Consider the following 16,902-nt stretch of genomic DNA (forward strand, 5'->3'; position numbering starts at 1 on the left):
CCTTTGAGGGTAAGGAGCAAGTGAAACGGTCTCTGGGAATGCTTCTGGAGGATAATATAGGGTTTGGAGATCATTGTGCACAGTGGTTGGGTTACAGTTTGGTTTTATACATTTCAGGGAGACAGGGGTTACAGGTAAAGTCATAAATCAATATGTGGGACGCATACATTGGTTTGGCCCGAAAAGGTGGGCCATCTCGAAGTGGGGCTTACAGGTTATAGGTGGGTTTAAAGATTCTTTGACTTGTAATTGGTTGAAGACATGAAGCTTTTTCTAAAGGCTTGGAATGTTTTAAGATAAGGAGGTCTGTTAATCAGAGACAAGCCACCAGACACATATTTTTTGTGTAAATTAAGGACCTGCAAGTTTGTCTTGCATAGCTTTAGGCCTGTTAATGAGTTACAAAGGATGTCTTCAAGGGGGCATGAGGAGACATATTGGGGCAGGCAATTTAGTTTTAGGATACCCCCCTTGGCCAGGAGGGGAGTTCAGTCAGTGAGTGGTGGTGGGGGAGCCTTAAGATTTTATTTTAGTTCACAGGGTAGATAATTCAAGATTGTTGTCCAAAAATGTTCTATTAATAAATACGCTTTACTCTCTGCTATCCATCCTCTCCCAAGGACTCCAACTGAAAACTAATACCTAATGTTTAAGTGTATACACAGTTTTTGAACAGGGATCTATTATTCCAAGCGTAATAATTGCATTATCTTACACAATACTCTAAAAGCTACAGGTGGTAGACATAAATATTACCCTCACTTTGCATATGAATAAAGGTTTAGAATTAAGGCTGTCTCTTAGAATGCATGTTTTCTCACAACTTCATCCATCTGATCTCTGCCCATCTTAGGGGTGAATAAAAATCTTAGCTTTAATTCATATTTTATAAATTGCTTGTTTATTTACTTTAGGTTTTTTTCTATTTTAGATTGGTTATCTTTTTCTTAATCATATTGTGGATACTTACACCTGTTACTTCTATTCCCAGTCCCCCTACCTCTAAATTTGCCTATTCTGGACATTTCATATGAATGCAATAATATAATATTTAGTCTTTTGTGACGAGCTTCTTTCACTTAGGATGTTTTCAAGGTTTATGTTGTAGCATGTTTCAGTACTTCATTGCTTTTTATACCTGAATAATATTCCATTGCATAAATATAGTACATTTTGTTAGTGTGGAAAACCTGGTAGGTGCTCATGTCGCAGGTGGAGAAAGATTTCTCACACAGAGATTAAGGTATATAAAAGTAAAATTTATTTTATCCTTTAGAAGGACAGAGAGGATGAGAGAGGGAGGGAGAGAGGGAGGGAGAGAGAAAAGGGGCAGGGGGTGGGGTGGGGAGAGAGACAGCTGCGTGGCATCCCAAAGAAAGAGAAGGGAGATGCCAGCAGTTAGGCCAAGTGGCTTGTTGCTTTTATGGGGACGAAGAGAAAAATAGTTAATTGTTGTGAAGTGCCATATCTGCTCCTTCTTTTCTTAACCGCAAGCAGATAATGGAATCTGCTGTGTGAAACTGCTGCATCCATTCCCTTTGCTTTGGGATAAAGTGACCTTGCCCTCAAGATATGATTTTGGGCTGGGTTCACGTCTTGAGATTGTCCCCCATGCTGTCATCGAGGAACTTCTGAGGAACTACTCCAGGCTATAGAAACAGATGCTAAAAGGCAGTTTTAGTCAATAGGTCTAGCAACTGTAAAAAATTCACATTTCCTTTTTTGTCTGCTGGGCTCTTTTGAGATGTTCAGAGCTCTGCAGGGCAACTGTTAGCTAGGTGGAGAGGGCGCAGAGCTGATTTATTTCGCTCACAGGACTCGCTGTCTTTCACATTTTATTTTTCCCTTCTCCAGCTGATGGATATTTGAGTTGTTTCCATTTGAGGCTATTATAAATAATGCTGCTATAAACATTCATGTAAAATTTTTTGTGTGGAAATACATTTTCATTTCTCTTGGATATAAACCTAGGAGTGAAATTCCTGGGTCATATGATCAATATGTTTAAGTGTCTGAGAAACTGCCAGATTATTTTTCAAAGTGGCTGCACCATTTTACATTCCCACCAGCAGTGCATGAGGGTTTCAATTCTTCCTGAGGACTTGTTATTCCACATCAGTGGAATAACATAGTATGTACTCTTTTTCTGTCTGGCTTCTTTTCCTCAGAATAAGGTTGTTGAGATTTATCTATGCTGTTGCATGCATCTGTAGTTTATTCTTTTATTATTGCTGAGTAGTAATGCATGGTATGATCACACCACAGTTTGCTTATCCATTCATCTATTGATGGACACTTGGATTGTTTCCTGTTTGGGGCTATTAGGACTGAAGGTGCCATGAACAGTTTTGAGAGTCTTTGTGAGAACACATTATTTCATTACTCTTGAGAACTATCTAGGAATGGAAATCTGGAGTCACAGGGATCTTGCTTTTATTTTGCAATTCTTTCTTGAGACAGAGTCTCACTCTGTTGCCCAGGCTACAGTGCTGTGGCGTCAACCTAGCTCACAGCAACCTTGAACTCCTGGGCTCAAGCAAGCCTCCTGCCTCAGCCTCCCAAGTAGCTAGGACTACAGGCATGCACCACAATGCCCGGCTAATTTTTTTTCTATATATTTTTAGTTGTCCAGATAATTTGTTTCTATTTTTTTAGTAGAGACGGGGGTCTCGCTCTTGCTGAGGCTGGTCTAGAACTCCTGACCTCGAGCGATCCACCCGCCTCGGCCTCCCATAGTGCTAGGATTACAGGCGTGAGCCACCGCGCCCGGCCCGCAATTCTCTTGAGTCAAATAGTTTTGCAAGGCTTTTTACTCTTTTCACAGGTTTGACGTTTTAAGTAACGTGTGTACTTCTGAAATAGATTTTTCATTTGGGAGCACTGTCTGTAGTTTATCATGAAAGGGCTGTCAAAACAACTCTTTTAGCAACACAAACACTCCACTCCACACAGGAATTTCCTTTTCATTCTTTCAGTGGATTTATATCTTAATTTTGGTTGGATCAGATTTAGAATTTACATTATGATACATATGTAAATACTACTTATAGTTCAGCCATATAACATACTATAATTACTTTACCTATAGTGCACAATATTTTATTGTCCCTGGAGTTATCTCAATTGTTCCTGCCAGAATTTCTGGCTTTTATTTTCAGAGAGCCCCGACCTTACTATTGGTTCACACCCCCTCCTCGCCCCGCCCCCAGAAGGGAAGCCTGTAGCTCCCCTAAGAAAAATCCCGCCTCCCCTATTGGATCCCCTCTTCCCATTGGCTCGTGACTACTCTCTTCTCCTGTGCTGGGCGGTGACCATGTCCCGCAGATATAAACTAGGTTCCTCCCAGACGTTTTTTCACCTACCTTTGACTGCATGACCGCTATCCCTATGCCGCAATTGCTTTTCCAGACTTTTTTGTGTCCTCAAAATCTTCCTCCTGTCTTCCACGTGTACCCAGAAGCGTTCCGCCGTAATCTCCTATCGGCCTCTTTGCTCTTTTTCGTCCGCCGAGAAAGGGTTAACATGTGTACGGACACCTGACTTCTAAGATGGCCGCGCCCACCGTGTCATTTCCCAATGTTTCTCAGCGCAAAGTGGATCTTTTCTCCCCAGCCCGCCGAGGTGGACACAGCCCGTCCTATGTTTGTCTTGTGTAAGTTCAAGCCTCTAAGAATCAATGAACCTGCGGCCCGGGGCTTAAGGAAATGGGGTGGTTTCAGTGCTTCTTCGCCTTTCCGAACTCTGCCTGGCTACTTGGCCAATAACGGCCACTTTGCCTTCTGTCTGTCCGTACTGAAAGATGGCCGCCCCGGGATCCGTTACGAGGTGGGCGCGGCCATATTACCTGGGCAAAGACAAGCCAGAAATCCAGTCGTCTGTGCTCCGTACAAACGCTTTAGACCCTCGTCGGCTGCCGTAGGCCGGCTGGAAGGCTGGGCTAGGGCCCAGGAGTGGAAGAATTCACGGAAGTGTAGACTCCTAGGAGGTCCCGGTGGCTCCACGAAAAAAATCAGGTTAGTGTATGGGTCTCTCTGTGGAACAGGATGAGGGGACGAGGGTGTCTGTGGGTGTCCGTGTAGTGGGGAGCTGTGGGGTTTGTCGGAGGAGCGGAAGCAAATGGGAGTTTGTGATCGAGGTGTCTGTGGTTGAGGAGGTTAGGAGGAGTCAGTCCTGAGGGATTCCGGTGGTCAGTGATTTAAGGGGTCTGTCGAGATCAACGATGGAAAGTCCATAGTCAGGGTCACTCTTGTCTGTAAGGCTCAGTGATTGAGGACTGGCGTGGGGAATGGTTTTGTCAATGAAAGCTGTGTCAGTTTCGGATTCCGGATTTATTACAATATGTGGCTCAGTGAGAGAGAAGCTGACGCTCATCAAGGTCGGCGAACCCCGGTGTGTGGTCCAGGTTTCGGGATTGTGACCAAGGGAGTGTGACCAGTGTTTAGGGACGGCTAGATGTGTCAGTCGTTGGGAGACTTGTGAAGGCCGAAGCTTTGGCTGTCCAAGGACCGTGGTTGGTGTGTGTGTTCAGGTTCAACGTTACATATCCCCTCAGCCCTTTAAATTTCTTTGCAAGTACTGGTTTATAAATCTCCTTTGGCTTCTCACATTTCTACTTCCTCTTGTACCCATAGATAGGAAAGCTTTGGGAAGATCAGGATTAATCAGACCTAAAAAGGTAAAGTGTCTGTTAAAGAAAAGGATTTTGTCCTTCGTCCTGCAGGTGTACTGTGTGAATGTATGTATGTACACAAACAAGTATATTTCCTGTCAGGTTCATTCTGTCACAAGTAAAATAACACTTCTCTTACCCTAAAATATGTTCCCCAGTGATGACTTTTTATAACATTTTTGTGCATTTCAATTTCAGTTTTCATTTTTCTATGCTTGATTTTTCACAATTCAGATAAACTATGAAACATTGGTATAATTTTCCATATTTAATTTTATATCATAAACGTTCATATTGTAAACATCATAATTTTTGTTTAAAATTGTTTTTAAAAGATTTCTGTAATAATATACCATCAAGAGGAAAACTTGCACCATTATGACTGGAATCACTAAGTATATGCATATATTTAGATAGAATTTCAATAATTAAAAAGTTCAGTTATGACTTTTAAGAACAGATTATGATTCCAAGGGTGTTACTCCCTCACCCTCATTCCACCTTGATTTTTAACTTTTTTCTGATTGTAAACGGTGTATTTTTATTTTTGACCTTCTCTTCTACTTTACTGTTTACATAGAAGAGCGATTAGTTTTAAAAATATGTATATTGTTTCTGGTCACCTTACTGAATGCTTATTAAACTTTCCTGCCCTCCAACATTTTGTTACAAAATTTTTTTTTTTACTGATGCAAAATATTTATTCCAAGTTAGTTATTTTATGCAATACTTTTCCCCCTCAACAGACCTGTGATAACCACATCTTTTAAATCTGTAAGTAATGTTATCAAAACAATCTTAATCTTTGAAATCCCACAAAAATTTATATTTTACAACCCACCCTGAATATCAAGGCTGCAAGTATAACACAACATTTCTTATATCCAAATATTTCACAGCTGTACCCAAAAAGGAAAAAGGGAGAAAAACAAAAAACCACATATGCTTGGTTAAGGGCTAAAGTTACCCAAGCAGCCAAAAATAAAATAAAATATCCAAATTATTAGCATTAATTTAATACAGTTATAACTTCATTGGGCACTTTGTCATTGACAATGATTACTTGAGCACAGGGGTGAGTGCCCCAAGGGCTGGTAGTAGAAGCTGTTGGTGCAGACCAATGTCTCCTCTCTGCACCACCAGCTCCCACCTGTGCATCGCCCCATATATACTGTGTATGTATGTGTGTGTATTAAAGAATTTACAGTTGAATACCTGTATGCCTGCCACCTAGATTTTATAATTTTACTGTGTTTCTTTTATCTGTATCTCTCTCTCTCCCTCTCTCTCTATATATATATATGTATCACCCCCTCTACTTATTATTAATCCATACTTTAAAATATTGTTTTAGTTTTTTTGGTGCATTTCAAAGTAAGTTGCAGACATTCATACATTTGCCCCTAAATATTTCAGTAAGTATGTAATAATTAAGTTCTACTGATAGCTTTTTCTAATAACAGCTTTGTTATTCACATACCGTATAATTCACCCATTAAAATGTACAATGCAGTGGCTTTGTGTATATACAACCATCACCAAAGTGAATTCGTCACCTCAAAAAGAAACCCCATAGTCCTTTCACTACCACGCCTGATCATTCCTTGCTCCCCGCTCTCCACCACCTCTGAGGAACCACTAATCTACTTTCTGTCTCTATAGATTTGCGTATTCTAGACATTTAATATAAATGCTGTCATATGATATGTGACCTTCTAGGACTGGCTTCTTTCATGTAGCATAATGTTTTTAAGGTTTGCCCATGTTGTAGCATGTATCTGTACTTCATTTCCTTTTATACCTGAATAATAGTCCATGGTATAAGTATAGCACATTTTGTTTATCCCTTCATCAACTGATGGATATTTGGGTTGTTTCCCCCTTTTGGCTGTTATAAATAATGCTGCTATAAATGCCTGTGTACAAGCTTTTATATGGACATCTTTTTATTTCTCTTGTATATAAACCTAGGAGTGGAGTTGCTAGGTCATATGGTAAATATGTTTTACTGTTTGAGGAACTACCAGACTGTTTTCCAAAATATTTGAGGGTTTCCATTCCTTCCAATATTCACTAACACGTTATTTTGGGTGTTCTAATACCCACGTTCTAATGGGTATGAAGTGGTATCTCACTATGGTTTTGATTTGCATTTCTCTGGAGACTTATGATGTTAAGCAACTTTTCATGTACTTATGCTATGTATAACTTTGAGGTACATCTTTTTTTCACTAAGTGTAGATTGTTAGTATTTTTAATATTAATAGCTACATAGTATTTCATTGGATGTGTGTACTTTTACTCATCCAGGTAATCCTCTATTACAAGACCTAAATAATATTTTTACATCAACTTTGCATGTATGTGGCACTATTTCCTTTGTCAAGATTTCTAAAGTGGATTTGGGGTTTTAGTAATATCTCCATTAAAAGTATTCAATACAAAGTATTAAACTATTCCTGAAATTGTTTAGTCATTTTAAAGTGATAAAGAAGTATGTATGTTTTGGAATGCTCTCAATTTTTAGATATAGGTTCTGTAATCAGCCATCTGACTAAAAACTTATTTTTGATATATGTTTAGTTGAATCTGTGAAACTCTAACTCTTCCTTAGTCATATTGGGAAATATCTTATAATTTGTTTCCTCTTCTCTACTATTGATTATTCTTCCTTGATTCTTTAACAAATTAATTGGGTAGCATTTCCAGAATAGTTAAGATAATGGTGATGATACTGCTCATCCTTGCCTTGCTCTTGACTTTAGAGAAAGTACTTATATTATTTTACTAAATGTATGTGGGATGTATTTGATTTTTTTAATTGAGATGAAATGTATAAGACATTATGAATTTTCACACACGTAATGAAGTTAACCATCTGAAACTCAACAATTCAGTGGCCCTTAGTACATTCACTATGTTGTGCAACCTCCACTTCTATCTAGTTATAGAACATTTTCATTACCCCCAAAAAGGAAACCCTGTACCCATTTAGCAGTCACTGCACATTCCACATTCCCCCTTCCCCCAGACCATGGCAACCACCAGTATGCTTTCTGTCTCTACAGATTTACCTAATCTGAATATTTCATATAATGGAATCATATAATATGTGACATATTGTGTCTGGTATTTTTCACTCAGCATAATGTTTCTGTGGTTGTGCATTGTGTGCTGAGGTCCTCTAATCATTGATAGCCAGGCTGTCTACAACTCTGCCTTAGTCTTCACTTCCTGGTTGTACTTAGCCTAGACGTCAGCCAGAGGGAAAGCTTAGGGTTGTCTCAGGTCTTTTCTCAGTAGGTATCCTGCCGTATGCATGCATGTGGCTTTATAAATTCCCCAGTCTACACAAGTGCTTTTGAATGGCATAATTTCCCCAGGAAACTCTCTTCCCAGCTTTTGTATAGTGTGTGTTTTTGGACAGTGTAGTTAATCTCTAAGCCTTAAGTTTATGTTAAAATTAGAAATAATGATTTTTACCTTATAAGGGTGTAATGAAGCAAACAGTAATGAGAGATTTAGGTAAGACAGTGCCTATGCTTTGCTTAGCACATTTGCCTTCAGACTAAGGTGTGCCTGCATGTGAGGTGTACGACAACTTTTGAACAGGTACACAGACCCACATGGTTTTAAACAAACAAGTGTCCACGTCCTCACCTTCTGTATGTCCTCTTTCTAAGAATCTCTCCAAGATTCCCTTGGTGTTAGTTACGGCAGGCATCATATTGTTCTGGTTCTCCTTCCCCATCTCCCCCTTCATAGTCACCCCACTTCTTCACAAAAGAAAGACATAGTATCTGTCTGTACATCTAGAATCTTATGTTTTATTATCCCAGGGCATAAAAGCTTCTGGGGCCCCAAATAAAGGGACAGTTAGAGATGGCCTTGCGTTAAGGTGAGTGCACAGCAGCAGTGACAGCACCTGGGCTCAGAGGGAATGTACACTCAAAGTGAATTTACTCTTCAGCCCACAGGTCCCGGCGCCAGGACACATCAAGTGAAGTGACAAAGAGGTTCCAAGACCTGGATGTCGTCATTTGTGGGGACACCATTACCAAAGACTAAGATTTCTGACCGGAAATTTAGGGCAGTTCAGGAAGGGACTACAGACGCAGCGTCCTAGTTACTGGCTATTTCCCAATAACAGAAGAAAATGATCAAGGCCCAGGTGACTTTCGGTTTGTTTTATTCTTTTCTTCATTAAGGGACTGATTTCTGGAGGACTTTAAAAATCAATTGAATTAAATGGAAAAGTATACATTGGTAAAGCAGGATTTGTGCAGAAATAAACTTAGACTCTAACTTCAACAGCTAGACAAGGTAGGATCAGGAATATATTGTTCATAGATATGGCAGCATAGAAATACTTGGTTATCCCTGGTTTCTGGCACAGAGCTCCTAAAACCCTTGGAATTTCCTAAGTGATAAGAGTGATAGGAGCCTCTTTTGTTCTAATGAGGTGACTCTTGGTGGACCCCTAGATAACTTGAGGATGAAGGCTGGTTGCCAGAAAAACCAAGCTTTGATTAGAAGCTTGGAACTTTCAGCCCTACCCGCAACCTCCTTCAGGGAGGAGAGAGGAGCTGGAGATTGAGTTCCATCACCAGTGGCCACTGATTTCATCAGTCATGACTATGTAACAAAACCTACATAAAAACCTGTAAACAACGGGGTTTGGAGAACTTCTGGGTTGGTGAACACATCCAGGTCCTGGGAGAGTGGTGTGTGCAGAGAACACGGATATCCACACCATCCCCGTACCCAACCACGCCTTGCCCTGTGCATCTCTTTCATTTGGCTGTTACTGAGTTGTTTCCTTTATAAAAATCCAGTAATAGTAAGTAAAGTGCTTTCCTGAGTTCTGTGAGCTGTTCTGATGAATTATTGAACCTGAGGGTGGGTTGTGGGAAGCCCCAAATTTGTAGTGAAGTCAACAGAAGTGTGAGTAACCTGGGGACCCCACACGTGTGACTGATGTCTGAAGTGGGGTTTGTCTTGTGAGACAGAGCCCTTAACCTGTGGGATCATCACCAACTCCAAGAGTTGGTGTTGAAATTGAATCAAATTGTTGGACACCTTTTCGGGGTTGGAGAATGGAATTGATTGATGTGAGAGAAATCCCGTTCATTTGATGTCAGAAGTATTGTGAGTAAAAACAGCACAATAGAATTCACACTCAGTGACTGATGTTGCAACATAATGTGTGACGGGAACATCCTGTGGTGAAAGTAAAAAGAACAATGTCCTTCACATTCCATGTCAATAAAAGAGAAACACTTCATATTAAGCAGGACTCTGTTTTTGCAGGAATTGCTGACACTGGAGGATGTGGCTGTGGAGTTCACCTGGGAGGAGTGGCAGCTCCTGGACCCTACTCAGAAGAATCTTTACCGGGATGTGATGCTGGAGAACTACAGCAACCTGGTGTCAGTGGGTAAGGATAGTGCCCTGTGTTGATCAGAGAGTGCCCAGTCATTGTCCTTTCCTTCCTCAACTTCTGAAAGCTCTGGAGGGCCTGTGGAGCTCTGAGGTGGTAGATTTTTGAGTCTCTTCTCTGGCTCCAGATGAGAGAATATAATGTGCCCCCTTTTGGGAGAAAAGCCTTTGCTTTGCAGACATGTAAATTATGTAGTTCCTAAGATAGAACATCCTCCCATGTTGACACACCACTGCTTAATTCAGTGAGCCTAAGTCTTCTGTCATTTCCCATGAACAGGGTATCAAGCCAACAAGCCAGATGTACTCTCCAAGTTGGAACAGGGAGAACTATGGACAATAGAAGATGATATCCACAGTCGAATCTATCCAGGTGAGTAGGTGAGAGCCAGCAAGGAGGGCAGCAGAGCAAGTCACATGCTAGTTGTTTAGAAGCATCTCAGCCAGGAGGGGGTCTGAGGGTGTGTGGATAGAGCCTCCACGCATTCCTCTTCGCACACAAGAGCTCTTTTAGGTGTTTAGAGGAATGTCTATGTCTTTTTCTCCTCTTGGATTTGATCACTGTTTATTTCAGCTAGATCTTAATTTTTTTTTTCCTCAAGGTTTCTTCTTTAGGATTCTAAAGTCTCACCATTCTCCTCCCATTAGAACATCCCTGCCTGTTCTTTCTACCTCTCTTGCTATGAAATTCCATCTCCCATACCTTTCTCCAAAGAGAGATCTTTGATCTCAGCACTGTCTTCTAACTACGGCACCTTCCTGCCTCTTTGGATTGTGTTGTACACATCAAATCTATATAATCTTTATATCAGATATCAGTAATATCTCAATAAAGCTATTAAGAAAAAAGAACGAAGGTATGAAATTAGAAATGAACAAGTCCTTGTGGGGGCCTGTCGAAAGATTGGCCTGAACTCGGCCACATGAAGGTTAGAAATATTTGTAGGGGAACTAGTTGAGTGTGAACATGGGTAAATAGGGTAATCATGGTAAATTGGGGGGTTGACTGTTGTGGACTTTTATGTGCAATTGAGGTAGAATGGGGGGTTATAAGTTTGTTTTGTATTACCCTTGCATGTATAGTCATACTTTTAATGGGCTGGCAGGAGTGTAGCAACAATAAAGTACATGCAGTAGTCCTTAGCAAATAGAAGGCAAAACTGCTGAGAGTCTTGGTCTGAGATCAGAAATATAATCCTTTAGAACCCCTTAAATGATGGCAAACAAGACATTTATGTAGAATTTTGAAAGATAGTGGCAGGTTTAGGGATCATTACAGCAGCAACATTGAAATAGGAACAGTTCGAATATCACATGTATACAGGCACAGAGTGTGACTGGAAAAGCTGAGTTCCCTAGCCAGTGCCGTAGCACATCTACTTCTGAAGACTGTGTGGTCCAAAGTTCATAGGGGTCACTATTTTTCTCTTTCTGTATTGATATAGAAGGATGTGTTACAATAATCTAAAATGTTAGAGAGTTGACTACAGAAGTTTTCCTTTAAATGTAAGATTGATGCTTTGGGAAATTTGGTTTGATGGTCTACATATTGAAAACAGATAGCAAGTTAGAGGAATAAGATGGCCATACGAGAATCTATCAGTTATCTTAAAATCAAATGTTGTGTTTACAACATTCTGACTCACTTCTTTGGGATAATAGTTTCTAATACCTATGTCTGCTTATTTCCCTAGTCAGTATAGTGGTTGGTACTCCTGAATGGGCTTTTCCAAACCCAAATTTGAAATATTGAAATCATAAACTTAGTCCTGTGCCTTCCTCTTGTTTCAATCCACACACTTTTTCCAAACATCTCATCCAGTCCTCTGTCCTTAAATATTTACTTACTGATGATTTCTACATTGTTATCTCTAGTCAAGACCTTTCTCAAGATTTATATGTCTGAAACTAGAATTTGAATATCTAAAACCCATCTCAAGATTGATACGCTTTAAAATGCACACGTGGTTTCCCCCACATTTGGAACCTCAGTGTTAGTCCCCATCTCATTAAAAGGCATTACCCCACTATCCAGTGGCTCAATCCAAATAATTAGGAGTAATCCTTAATTCCTCACTTTTATTAATCTCTTCATATTGAAATCATGACTGAGCCTTATTTTTTCTTTCTCTAAGTTATATTCTGATTTCTTCCACCTCCCTCTCCATTGCTCCCTCAAACCACTTTTCATAATTTTTATCTACCTTCTTTATTTCATTGCTTCCTTATTCAGTTTTGCCCTATCTAGAATATCTGCTCAGAGAAAATGAAGAATATATTTCTCTCTTTTCATTTTTGCCAACACCTTGATTTCAAGGAATATATTTCTAATTATATCACCATCATCAGCGTAATGCTTGATCCATAGTCATAATTTAATAAGGATGTGTGGATCCTTATTTGTATGAATGTGTCCCTTATCATTTTAAAGCAAATAGTCCTTCCAACTTCTGTGGTCCAGTGCTAACAGTGACTTAATTTTATTGTTTTATAAGATCACATTTAGAAAGCAGCCAAACCTATATTTATTTATTTTGAATGAGCTAATATTGTAAACAGTGGCTTCTTTTACCTTTTGTTTTCTTTGTTAAATTATTGTGTTTTACCCCCATTCAAGTGACACTGAACATATCTACGTGGAGTTTTAAACTGAGGTAATAGTGTAGTCAATAAAGAGCCAGCCTACACAAAGCTATTTGTGAAATAGTTTTATTTTGTTCCATCTCATGGAAAGATTTATTGTTTTCTTCTTTTCTAGAAATCAAGAAAACTGATGATCATCTACAGGTGCACTCACAAAACCAAAGATGTCTGAAGAGAGGAGTACATAATGCATTTGGAAACATTCAACAGAGAAAAAGTAATTTTCCTTTAAAGCAAAATCATGATATATTTGACTTACATGAGAAAATATTAAAATCAAATTTAAGTTTAATCAACCTGAACAAAAGCTATGAAATTAAGAATTCTGTTGAGGTTAATGGAGATGGGCAATCTTTCCTCTATGACAAGCATGAACAATTTCATAATGAAATGAAATTCCCTGAGTGTGGAAATTCTACAAATATAAATTCACAACTCATAAAGCATCAGAGAACTCAAAAGATAGATAAACCCCATATATGCAATGAATGTGGGAAAGCCTTCCTCAAGAAGTCTCGCCTCATTGATCACCAGAGAGTTCATACAGGAGAGAAACCTCATGGATGCAGTATATGTGGGAAAGCTTTCTCTAGAAAGTCCAGACTCACTGAACACCAGAAAACTCATATTCGAGAAAAACGGTATGAATGCACTGAATGTGACAAAGCATTCCGCTGGAAATCACAGTTCATTGCACATCAGAAAATTCATACTGGAGAGAAACCCTACGTATGCACTGATTGTGGAAAAGGCTTCATCAAGAAGTCTCGGCTCATTAATCATCAGAGAGTTCATACAGGAGAGAAACCTCATGAATGCAGTCTATGTGAGAAAGCATTCTCCAGAAAGTCCAGGCTTGTTGAACATCAGAGAACTCATACGGGAGAGAAGCCATATGAATGCACTGAATGTGACAAAGCATTCCGTTGGAAATCACAACTCAATGCACATCAAAAAACTCATACAGGGGAGAAATCATATATATGCAGTGATTGTGGAAAAGGCTTCATTCAAAAGGGCAATCTCATTGTACATCAGCGAACTCATACTGGAGAGAAGCCTTATATATGCAACGAATGTGGAAAAGGCTTCATCCAAAAAGGCAATCTCCTTATACATCAACGTATTCATACTGGAGAGAAACCCTATGTGTGCAATGATTGTGGGAAAGCCTTTAGCCAGAAGTCATGCTTAATATCCCATCAGAGATTTCACACAGGAAAGACTCCCTTTGTATGTACTGAGTGTGGAAAATCCTGCTCACACAAGTCTGGTCTCATTAACCATCAGAGAATTCACACAGGAGAGAAACCTTATACATGCAGTGACTGTGGGAAAGCTTTCAGAGATAAGTCATGCCTCAATAGACATCGGAGAACTCATACGGGAGAGAGACCCTATGGATGCTCTGATTGTGGGAAAGCATTCTCCCACTTGTCATGCCTTGTTTATCATAAGGGAATGCTGCATGCAAGAGAAAAATGTGTAGGTTCAGTCAAGTTGGAAAATCCTTTCTCAGAGAGTCACAGCTCATCTCATACAAGTGATCTTATTCAGGATAAAAACCCTGTTAACATGGTGACTGTGCAGATGCCTTCTGTGGCAGCTCAGACTTCATTAAATAACAGTGAGTTCCAAGCAGATAGCAATGTAGCCACTGTGGGACAGCCAGTTGCCAGATATTCATCCTCAACAGACAACAGAATTTGCACAGAAGAGAAACCTTATGAATGCAGTAGTGCTTTCGGTGATCAATTACATCATATTTTATGTCACAAAAAACACAGGAAAAAACTGTGATACATTCAAGGTGGAAAAACCCTTGAGTAAAACCTAGTTCATTACAATTATGTGGCTAATAAGCATATGACAGCAAAATAGTGAGAATGCAGAGGCTGGGAAAGTCTATTATGGAAAGATAGACCCTATGCTAGAGTATGTCTTCAGTGAAGACATAGATCACAGGTCATCAATGAGCTTATAGTTGGTAGAAATATAATGACCATGGAAAAGTCCTTGCCCAGACATAAAACCTCAGTAGGTGTCAGAGAGTTATGCAGGAGAGAAACTGTTGGAAGACTGTTGAAGGCCATGAACGTGGCAGAGTTGGCAGTAGTATATCCTGCCTCATCAATTGTGAGAGGAAATCATAGAAATAAAACTATGAAAACACTAACTGGAACATCTCCAAAATATGAGAGAGAACACGTGAAACCACCCCTGTAAAAATGAATATTTTAAAGATTTCTATCATAAACCTAATACCATTATATAGCAGATAATATACAGGAAGTATATTTTAGGACAATACACCTTGAATCAAACTCCTAGTTGGTATGTCAGTGACTCCTTAGTTAAAAGGAGGTTGTCTGTGTTGCAAATCATTGGTTAAATTTATAACACAATTCATCCCTCCCCTGTTTTTTGGGCATGAGTCTTCTAGTCCCAAACAAGACCATTATATGATTAGCTCTTGTATTTCTTTGATTACTAAATTTATTTGTTACTTTGGACTCCGAAGTGCTTCAAAAGGAAACTTTGAATGTATTTAATTCTATAATGTAGCATACCATGTTTGGATGTGTTTACTTTGTAAATACAACCCCAGTGGAATGAAGTTCAAAATTTGTGAGTAGCCAATCAGCTATGCTCTTACCATAGAAGGTAGTTTTCATCCTAACTCTGTGGTTTGTCTTATTGTTGATACACACAACACTCAGAAACATTTTTTTTTCACTTATTCCCTGTAATAGGTACTGTAGGTGATGGCAGTGATAGAACTTTGAGCCAGCACTTTTTAAAGCTGGATTATATGCATGTAGCAATTTTACCCTCCAGCAAATGTATATACCCATACTAGTTGAAAGGGACATACAGCATAAGGATTAAAGTGTCCTGATAATTTCTGTTCAAAGGACATTATTATTTGGAGTGGGAAGGGGAAAGGACACAATTTTACTTACATAAAACAGGATATGAATACTTTTTTAAAAATGTTCATGTCTTATCTCTACCTAGATTTTAAATTCATGATAGTTTGTAGATAATTGTGTATTCCCCAGCACATACTAACATAGAAATCAATTATATGTAGATTTGGAAGGTCAATGAAGGTGCGTGATTGGCCAAAAGGACAATCAATCAAAACTGTTTTTGTCATTGAAGGAAAGGACCTACTGGAAAGAAATGCTAAGGATTAGTATTATTTAAAAAAATGCAAATAAAGTCCTAAATAGACACTTGTGTCTGTCAGACTATAAAAGGGGCAGATTAGATAAGGAATAGAATCCGCAGAATAAGCTCAATTAAAGGAAGAAAATAACTTCACTCTTTAAAAATAGAGGACAGTATGTAAGATAAAAGATGAGATCCCTTTGGATATCTTGGAGGAGAACTCTTAAATTTGTTGATAGGTCTATCACCTTTGAGAGTTGCCACTATTTCAAAGATCCCAGCTCCTCTGTGGAATGATGAATTGAGATGTGATTTATCTTCCTTCTCACCTGAGGATAGGGCCCTTGTCCTCTCTCCAATACTCAAGAGTTCTTTCCCTTCATCCAATAAAGATATATCAAAATTAGAAACAGTGGGTCCTGCTTATATGGCAAAAAAAAAAAGGTAGAAATTTGCCATAAAGTTGCTGCCTCACAACTGAACCCAAACTCTGGGTTATTAGGTAATTACAAGGATTTTTTTTTTTTTTTTTTTTTTTGCATCTGCATTGTGGCAGGCACTGTTGTACATACAGGTACACTGACGAACAAAACATAAAAATATACGAAGTATCCAGCCTTTAACAGGATGGATTCAGTACAGGTGCTCTCCAGTGAAGAATAAGAAAGGGACGCTTCAACCTAGACTCTAAATTCTCTCCATTTCTTGTCTTGTGAATCTGCACATGCTATAATGGCAGTCATAGTGTCTTTAATCCTTGAACTAATCCAGTCAGGGTCTCTGAATGGGTTGCCTGGGCCTGCTCTGCCAACCAGGTGTTGAACTCACCTTTCAGAAGTTGGCATCCCAGACAAATAAAAAATTTTAATTGGATAGACAATTTCAGGTTGCCCCCTTAGAAAAGGTACCTACTGCTTCATTCATCTCCCCACCTTCATAAAAGTTATAGCTAACATTCATTAAGTGTGCTGTTTGTC

At 39.2% G+C, this 16,902-nt stretch overlaps 1 protein-coding gene across 1 annotated transcript; it reads left to right on the plus strand.

Annotated features, from left to right (window-relative positions):
* Nucleotides 1-3,947: 3,947 nt before the first annotated feature.
* LOC123624624 (zinc finger protein 613-like) lies at nucleotides 3,948-14,668 on the plus strand. The gene is made up of 6 exons (XM_045532628.1): nucleotides 3,948-4,013; nucleotides 4,632-4,675; nucleotides 8,640-8,840; nucleotides 9,980-10,106; nucleotides 10,389-10,481; nucleotides 12,867-14,668. Exons 3-6 carry the CDS (start codon nucleotides 8,826-8,828, stop codon nucleotides 14,549-14,551), a joined length of 1,920 nt encoding a protein of 639 aa, XP_045388584.1. The 5' UTR covers nucleotides 3,948-4,013; nucleotides 4,632-4,675; nucleotides 8,640-8,825; the 3' UTR covers nucleotides 14,552-14,668.
* The last annotated feature ends 2,234 nt before the right edge of the window (nucleotides 14,669-16,902 follow it).

The sequence above is a fragment of the Lemur catta genome, chromosome 19 (assembly GCF_020740605.2).
Source record: "Lemur catta isolate mLemCat1 chromosome 19, mLemCat1.pri, whole genome shotgun sequence".
Lineage (NCBI taxonomy): Eukaryota > Metazoa > Chordata > Mammalia > Primates > Lemuridae > Lemur > Lemur catta.